General features: G+C 27.3%; 1 protein-coding gene across 1 annotated transcript; it reads right to left on the bottom strand.

Moving 5' to 3' along the window:
* LOC122272982 (N-acetylglucosamine-1-phosphodiester alpha-N-acetylglucosaminidase) lies at positions 1 to 9,155 on the bottom strand (the record flags this gene model as incomplete). The annotated part of the gene is given in 7 exon segments (XM_071188517.1): positions 1 to 20; positions 1,839 to 1,908; positions 3,175 to 3,291; positions 4,782 to 4,910; positions 6,192 to 6,442; positions 7,490 to 7,618; positions 9,047 to 9,155. Coding segments are annotated over 7 exon segments (825 nt in total), but the record flags the coding sequence as incomplete, so codon positions are not given.
* Positions 9,156 to 10,042: the final 887 nt, after the last annotated feature.

Below are 10,042 nucleotides of genomic sequence, written 5' to 3'. Positions count from 1 at the left end.
TCATTGTGGTGTACAATCTCCTAAAATATGTTACAAAATATTGTGTTAAGCATACAGCATTCAAATACAAATTAAGTAAAGTTGGACTTCTATTTAACGAAGTTGCTAAATCTTGATAATAAGTTCATTATAAAGAAAATTTGTTAAACAGAAAATCACTTTTTGAAATACTTAAACAACACAAAACAGGTTTTAAATTCATAAACACTCGACATAATTAAAAAAAAATTATACATCTTTATTTTGTAAACTAGTATCTATTATTTATTTTATAAATCTTAACTATAAAAGAAATCTACATGGAAAGCAAGAATAGAGCAAAACATTATCCAGTGTTACACTATCATGCTACATGCATTTTCAACTAAAAAAAAGCTAAATTTAAGTATAAAATTACAGCTGCATTTATTATAAAAGTAATTTTAAACATACATTACCACATGCGTTCTTAAGTTGAATTGCTATTGATAAAATCTGTTAATTTTGTCTGAGTTTTTCGTTTGAAATGCAAACAAAAAGGGAAAGGAATTTTACTGCTTTCTCAAAAGGTGGCTGTGAAAATCAATTCAAGCCCCCCCCCCATAAAATGCATTAACAAGTTTGAAATGTTCTGAAATAATTTGGGAAATATGGAAAGTGGATCTCAAAGAAAAGTTCGTTAAATAGTAAATTCACTTCACTACTTGGAAGTTATATTATGAAGAAATTTCCAAAAAGTTCTTGGCTCCTCGAAAAAAATCACAAAATGGAAGTTTGTTAAACAGAAGTCTGACTATATTTTAGACAAATTTCTATGTTCAGTGGCTTCTGATATATTTACATATGTATAAAATGATGTATCCATACTTAGAGTAAAATGACTCGAAAGTAAAACTATACATGTAGTATAGAAGCTGAATTGCTGTTAATTAATTGCAACATTTATATTTTAATTTACACTTTACATTTGGTTAAAATATGATCTTCATCTTTTAATTTACAAAAAAGGTCTAGAAGTATTAGCATATTGTTGTTAGATAAGCAGAATTTTAAATTAAAAACTTAACATAGTTTTGAGTGATCATAAAAGTTTTTGTGACTAAACATTAAAAATCAAAGATAAATTTGGATACATAAAATTTTCCCGCAACGCTCAAATTTAGTCATTTAGGCCTATCGCTAGATAATAAATTTAACTAAGAATGAAAGTAAAAATGCAAATTCAAAGTTACTTCATGGGTGAATTATAATATACGAAGACAACAGACTGATTTAAAATTGTTCAAATATGTTTCAGTTAAATTTTTTTTGTTTGATAAAATAATTAACACAGCAGAATACTGTCTTATCTCATTGAATACCCAAGAACTTTTATCTATTTTTTTAACCTATATTATTTAGTCTTTTATAACTAAGAATATTAGTTTGTGAGTGGATCCTTGGCATCAAATTTATGACTCAACCACACAATTTTCACCAAGAAGTGTAATTCACATTTGTAGTGTTGTTTCTGGGTTGAAGATTGAAATTAGTAATCAATATGCTACAATTCTTTCAAAACTTGAAAATTCTTTTTCCATTTTCGAAACATATGCTTTTTAAAAGTTAGATATTATAAAATTGCAATAATGATTATTATTAAAGAATGGTGTTGATATTGAATCTGATTTTGCAGATTTGACTTTAAAAAGTGGCTGATATTATTAGTGGTAGTCACTGTAATAGAGAAATTTTATAACAAGTACTATACATGAGGAGAACTTTTCTCACCAATGAGCATAACAAAGTTTAGTGCATTAATGGGAAAAAAAGATAAATTGTCATTTACTGAAAATTTTAATAAATACTAGAACATTTACCATCTTTCACTAGGATTATCCTTAATTAAATGCTGATCATCAACAATAAGTTGTGCTATACATTTTGAATCTGTAAAAACAAAAGATGCAAACATAAATAACAGTTTTAGCTGTTTAATTTTATATAAACACATTGCTTAATATATGTCTGATAATTTATTAGATTATTTTCTAAATTTTTGCGCACAATTTAGCTGATACTTAAAATAAATAATCTTCATCCTTAAAAAATGTCAGAAAATTCATATAAGATAATATAACTCCTTAGATTAGTCTTTTAAAGCAAGTAAATTAAAGTAGATACAAATTATTTTCATTTTTAACGTTCCCATTTTAATTGCTAGAGTATTATTGTAGAATTCTAAGTGTAACAGAGGGGAAATCACACAGGTATGTTATCTTAAAAAATGTATTAAATATAAGTGAAAACAAAAAATTGTGCAATAATATGCTACTTTAAGGTGCAATGTTTAATTTAATTGCCTAAAATAATAAAAGAGCCTCATAAATTAATTGCCAGGTAATTAAAAGCGTCCGTAACAGAGGGGACAAAGAAAACTGTTAGTTTCGCTATATTCTTTGATTTGGAACATCCTAAACATTATTTGTAATTTTCTTTCTAATTATCACATTTTAAGGTAAAATAAATTATTATAAGACTTTTTAAATTGTTACACATTTTTATTAAATTAAAAAAATGCAATGTAACAGAGGGGACATTTTGCAAATTTGACAAATAGTTACAAGGAAATATCATGCCATTTAATTAAACATTGCACCTCAAAGTAGCATATTATTGCAGAATTTTTTGTTTTCACATATATTTAATACATTTTTTATGATAAAATACCTGTGTGATTTTCCCTATGTTAAATTTGGAATTCTACTACTGGTTTCAGTTGACATGGAATTCAACTATTTCATACTGAGATGATAAAATAAGCAATTTAAATACAGTATCAATTTATAATTATAATCTTTCATTCAAAAAAATAAAAAAATTAAAGAATGAAGTCATCTGTAATCTATTCTTTAATAGTTATATTAGATAACATAACAAACTAAGGCAAACAACGTTAAAGAGCACAAAAATATTTATAAAATACAGGCAGCTGTTTCGGATTCCCTTTGAGCAACCTGTTGCACTGATGAAGGTTGCCCTTTGAGCATCCGAAACTGTCTGTATTTTATAAATATTTTTGTGCTCTTTAACGTTGTTTGCCTTAGTTTGTATTTTAGCACAAAGGTCGCCCACTTGTGTATTTATTAGATATCATACCAAAAAACAAATACGAATCATAAAAAAATGCTCAAATAAGAAATAATATAAACTTACAGCCGTAAATACTGGAATTGTAAGGAACACTACAAGATCCTCTTATGGGATCACAGCATGTATTATTGCACTGACATTTAAATTGGCAATTGATACCAAAGAATCCCGGAGGACAAGCTGAAAAATGAAATATATTAACTTCATAAAAAGCTTTTTAATAATAATAGGTTACAGTTTTGTAAATGATATACATTTTTATAATGAGCATCTTCAGGATACATTGCCAATAAAATAATTAGATCCCAAAATATTTACTTCATGATACATTTATTTAAAACACAATAACTTTAATGCTTAATGAACTTGTCTTTTTCTTCTTCTCAAATTTAATTAAATTCCAGGCATTTTTTTAAAGATAATAAAATAAACATGAGTGGATATGTTAAAAACATTACAGTTGGAATAGTGTAGCTTTAATACAAAAATAAGTTGAAAATAAATAAATAAAAAATAATGCGCAAAAAAATAAACGCATAACAATGAAAATGTAAGTATTAATATGTAAAAACCAAAAATAATATTTAACATTTTAAAACCAGCTTCAACTACTGTGACAGTCACATAGTCAGTCTAAAGTGAATGACCAAGAGCTATATGGGTGAGCAACCCAGATAAGCAGTCATGGGTCAAGAGGGTAGGAGGGATTAGAGACTCTCATAAAATGCCACATTTTCAGATGTAGCTCCCGTGGCATGGTAAGCGAACACTGCCATAAAAGTACTTGCTTCTTTATGAAGCTAAGTGTCGGATTGTCAGCAGCTTTTGCGCTCTATCTCTGATAGACACTTTCCACAAAGTTTTATAATACTATAAACCTTTGCACAATTTCAAGGATCTGTTTTTTTAAAGTTTTTTTAACAGCCGACCCAATTTTCGGGTTTACGACTTCTAATGTTCAACTCCGCAGCCTTGTAATTTTGAACCCAATCCAGAAGACAAGAGAACTCCTGGATCAAGTATTAAGAGAAATTTCGCCTTTGTGGAGGTTTTTTTAATGGAACTAACCCATATTTGCGTTACATGGAGAGGAAGACCACGAGAACCTCCCAAGGTTAGCCTGACGGCAAAGGGACTCTAACCCGTGATCCGTCTACAACTGAGGATATTTCATGCCAGCACTGTGGTCAGTGCAAGTTGGATGCGGATTCGTATCGACCAGTAATTGGTGGGATTCGAACCCGGTTCACCTTATTCGAAGGCGAATGCTCTATCCCCTAAGCCATCACGGCTCAAGGATCTGGTTTAGAGCTAATCTAAACAATGGGGATATGTTCCACCAGAAACAACATTCTATTTTAATAAATAAAATTTTTTTTTAAAATTGTAGCACATCATCGAAAATTTAAAAATAGATATAACATATATAAAAGCATAAATTTTAAAGCTCTTTTTATTCCATAAAACATAATTTCTCTTTTCTTTTATTACATTGGTGAAAGTTAACTTTTGAAAATAAATTTCTTCAAAATGGTAATTTACTAAGGATGAAAGTATAGAATGAAATAACATACACTCCTTGTATTCTTTTATGTAACATACAAATACATTAGAAAATGTATACGAGAGATAAGAAAATATGTTAATGCATTACTATTTTGATTACTAACTTTGCTGACACATTTCTCCAGTAAATCCTTTTTGACAAACACAGGTGCCTGAAACAGGATCACATCCCACAGAGTTTGTACACTTGCAGCGTGATTTGCACATGCTACCAAACCATCCTTCAGGACACGCTAAAATTTGGTTAAAAATCACAAAGTAAAACATCAAAAAGATAATTAAAATCAGTGAAATAAAAAATTTAGCTATAAAATTATGATTTTGGATCCTGTTACTATGGAATTTTGTTGTCTGCAGCAAATAAATGATTTTTTTTTCCTATTCTGTAAACAATTCTAAAATTGATAAATAAATAATAATAGAAGTTATGTTAGATAGAAGAAATAAAAAGTAGCAAGAGTAAAGACATCTATCTTATCTTTTCCTCTTCTACCTAGCTATTTTTAAAAAAAACAATGATGGCTAGTTTAAAATTTAACCAAACACTAGTGGAACAATGATTCCAAGTAATCATTGTTCATCAAAGTAATGATTCCAATTTGTCATCTTTTAATGAATTATAAAATGTAGGACATTTTTTATATTTTCGCGTAAGTTTTGTTATTTTTATTTGATTAAAAAATTTATGCATAATTTTGTTTATATTTCATACCTGTATAGAATTAAGTAGTAATTTAAATTGTGTCAATGCTAACTTCTATTAACTATATTTCTGTGTTATTGCACTTCTAATTACTGATAGCTAATGCCAAGAACCAAGCAATTAAAGAGCACATAAGTACTCACTGAGTTAGCATCGAAGACATATTTATTTTGGTGAACATGAAACCGTTATTTTTTGATAAGGTAGAAAAAAATACGTTGTTTTAATTTGATACACTAAATTTATGTGGGTTGTAATATGTTTTCATTGTGGCATTTATGTTTTAACAAATGAATTATCTTGTCAGCTCTTCCAACTTAATTTCAAATCACACACTCCAATGACAGATCTCTAACTGTAACACAGTATTACAAAAAGTAAAAAAAAGCATAACAGTTAAAAAAAAAAGTTGCAAGCTATTCATACCTACAGTATTATGCAATAATATAAAAATCATTATTATTATATTTTTTTTAAAAATTAGTAGTCAAATAAAAAAAACTCAAAAACAATTTAAAATTGCTTTACTTTAAATGAGTATTACAAAAAACAATAATAAATAAAAACATCACAAAGGTCCATTAACAAAGCAATAATGAAGATAAACAAATTTGTGAAGGGTCCGATTAAAAGATAAAATATTTTGTGAAAGGTCTGTTTTAATGAAAAGATACTTCGTGAAGGGTTCGTTAACGGACCCAAATTTCTTCTAAACAGACCCCTGGTTAATATTAAATTTACAGTACATAAACCATCTAAATAAATATAGATAGGTAAACATTAAAATTATTGAATGAACAAAAGCACCTACTTTCATTACATTCTTTTCCAATATATCCTGGATGGCAATGACAACCTTCACTCAAACAGATTCCATTATTTGAACAGTTAGTTTCACCACAAAAGAGTTTATCACAGCGTGGTGGTAACCAGTTTTCTTCACATGCACATTTACCCATAGTACATGTACCATGATGATTACAATCAATGGGATCACAGTAAGGTTCGTGAACACACAAAACTGTACTGACTTTGCGGTCACAAGAAAATGATTCATTAGGACTGAAATTAATAATAAACAATTTAAACTTATAAAACAAATGAACGTTACTATTAAACTCTACATGATCAGGGAGAATGTTTAAGAGAATAAGAATATCATCAATAATATTTCTTTTTATATAATAGTGTAATGGTCGAATATAAAGTTTATTCTGACCACTTTTCTTACATTTTCAGTTAAGTTTTTATTTTGTTTCTCCAATTTAAATTGTGACAGAATCTCAAAATTGTATTAGAATTATTTTTTATACATATACAATGCGATTTAAAACTCAGTATGGAATACATTTTGAGTTTTTTTTTTTTTGAAATTTATAAATAGTTTTAAACCAGGGATAGGCAAACTTTTAAGCCAAGGGCAAAAAAAAATTAAAAAAAGCTTGGTGGGCTAAGTAAAAACTTTCTAAAATAAAAAAAAGATATAAAAGTTTTAATTTAAATATTTAAAGAGATGAATGAAATTGCGATTTCATTTTTAAAAGTTCCTTATATTGAGGGTCCAAGTGCGATGCATTTATTTTCAGGTACAAGGCTAAATGTTTGTCTGTTAGTTTACATCTGAAACGATTTTTTCTAAGGTTCATAGTTGAAAACACTTGGTCACATAATAGATTACAACTTGTTCACATAAAATATTAGATTTGGGAAATTAGCTTTTAATAATGATTTGTAAAACTCAAACTTTGGCATATTTAGAAACAACTACCTCATATGGTTCCAATCAATGGCTATTATATTAAAGGATCAATAAATTTAAATTTGTGATTATACAGTACTTTATTTGTAATTATACTGAGTAAACTTAATTATTGCTAATGCACACATATTATGTTACATACATCAATAAATTTAAATTTGTGATTGTAAATAGAATTATTCTTACTTCACCCACACAAACTTAAATAATTGAATCTTAAAAATACATAAATTTTGATTTTGCAAAATTTAAATCAAGAAAGAGTATGTTTAAACATACCCAAAGTTCATTCAGTATAATTCAGTATTAATACATTTCAAATCTTACAGAAGAGTTATAGTAACAAATACCATTCATCATATGGGTAGTTTGCTGTAGTACCATTTATAACAAGAGTTGAGGATCCTCCTCCATCTAAATTTATAGCATTTACTACCCCAAACTCTTTCAGAAGTACTTCCATGTCATGCAAATTTACCCTAAAAAAACAAATATAGAATAATTAATGAACAAATTTGATAAAAAAAATGCATAACTTAAAGTGAAGTAATTTGTTTATAGTATGTAATATATTACATAATATTTATTACAACGCAGTATAAATTTCAAACTTAATATGGAAAAGAATGCAACAATTTAGTTTAGAACCAAGCAATGATGTCATGAAATGCAATGCAATTTGTAGAGTACTGAAGAAATACAACTGAATAAGTTAAGCAACATGGAGCTTTTGGAACAGACTCTAAATTTCTTCAACTTTTAAGAAGTTTGTTTTTTCAACGGTTGATTTTTTTGAATGACTTAATTCATAATTTTCATGTGAAGTCATTATTTGTTATGTAATAATAATCCTTTTTATCAATACTTTAAATATTTCTATCAGAAAATTAAACTACAATAAAAAGTTAAAATATCAAAGAATAATAAAATATCATTTATGATTTTTACAAGTTTAGGGAACATTCTTACTGAATGTGGTTTGATCCTTCTATTTAAAATCCACCATTGAATTCTTAATTATTAAATGCATATTTTATATAAATTTTTATTTTTAATTAAAAAAAGACCAAAAAAAAGAGCATTGTTGGTGCAGAATTAGCAAATATAGTCGGACTTCTATTTAACGAACTTCCAGTTTGCGAATGTCTCTATTTTGCTAATTTTTTGGAGGAACCAAGAACATTTTGGAAATTTCTTCGTAAAATAACTTCCAAATAGCGAAGTGAATTTTTGATTTAACGAATCTTTCTTTGAGATCCACTTTACCTACTTAAAATTACTTTGCAGTTATAATTTTAAACAGGAAATAAATACAGTCAAAATTTTATGCATAAATTTAACTGATTTTAGTTGAAAATGTATGTAGCATGATAGTGTAACATTGGATAATGTTTTGCTCTATTTTTGTTTTCCATGTAGATTTCTTTTATGGCTAAGATTTATAAAATAAATAGTAGATACTAGTTTACAAGATAAAGGTGTATCAATTGCTTTTTTAATTATGTTTAGTGTTTATGAATTTATAGCCTGTTTTGTGTTGTTTAAGTATTTTAAAAGGCGATTTTCTATTTAACGAATTTTCCATATAGCGAACTTATTATCGGGATTTAGCAGCTTTGTTAAATAGAGGTTTGACTCTAATTTGTATAAAAATAAAAAGTTTTTGTTCTAAACATTTGAATTTTTCATAAATTCATTTATTTATAACAAGGAGAGATGAAAGATCTCTTTTTGTCTCCCCTTTTCTCTTATGATGAAAACCAATCAAACTTTTCAGTTTGCTTTTGAACAGCATCATCGGAACATCTTGGACCTGGCTCCAAAAGCCCTTTGCTGTGGAAACAACCCATTAGCAAATTCATAAATGTATACTAAAAAATAAAAATATGTTGGGTCACATAACTTACCCATCTATGTTGGATTTCCCATCAATTTGAAGAAATACAACATTTCCATCTTTATCATGCCCAACAGCTGTTCTAGCAGAAAATATGCTTACAAAATTTTCCATAGGACCTTAAAATTTAAAAAAATAATGAATAAAAAAAATATTATACATTGTATCACTTAAATATCACTAATATCAAGTAGTAAGTGATAAGTAACAGCTAGAATTGCTATTTGTATAAAATAAGGAAAAAGGATGTGAAAAAAAGTTAGCAAATGTACGCCAAATAGAACTATATTTTTGAAGTGAAAATGCTTGAGAGCAATGCTATCCTACACTGGTTTTAAATCCTCCCTTATAAAATTGTCGATGAAAAAGGATAAATTTACTTTATATTCATATTAAAATAAGAAGAAAGCAAAAAGTATAGTAAAACAATAAAAGTATCACAATCACAAAACCAGCTTTAATATATATTTAACATCTAAAATAATAGCCTAGTAAAATTAAAAAGATCTTAAAACTAAATCTAAAAAGAAATATATTTTAATTGTAGACCAGCCTTTCTAACAGATGGGAACTTTAAATAATCTCTTTTACATAATAAACTAAGCACTTATATTATCGTTAATTAAATATAAATGTAATCTTTATTTACAAAATGAATCCATACTACACAGTAAAATGCCTTTAAAGCCGAATTCCTATTAAATTTAACAAATATTTTAAAATCTTAATACATCTTCCTCCGGTCTTATGATTACATCATCTTATGGCGTCAATTCTATCAAAGAAGTCTGGGTGTTGTTAAAAAAGTGTGCACTTGTCTTTTGAAAATGATGTAATGAATTTGTCTCCAGAAACTTCTGCTCCATATATATTATTTATCAATAGATTTTCCTTATTACAGTACAGAACCCGTTATACGGAAATCAGAAAACCGGAAAACCAAAAACCCGGAATGAAATTACATAAATTTTCCTGAAATTTTTTTTAAAAAAAATGTTTTTTTCCT

The sequence above is a fragment of the Parasteatoda tepidariorum genome, unplaced genomic scaffold (assembly GCF_043381705.1).
Source record: "Parasteatoda tepidariorum isolate YZ-2023 unplaced genomic scaffold, CAS_Ptep_4.0 HiC_scaffold_1853, whole genome shotgun sequence".
NCBI classification, from domain to species: Eukaryota; Metazoa; Arthropoda; class Arachnida; order Araneae; family Theridiidae; genus Parasteatoda; species Parasteatoda tepidariorum.
The sequence above is the reverse complement of the archived record's forward strand: the minus strand, read 5'-3'. Positions and strand labels throughout refer to the sequence as shown.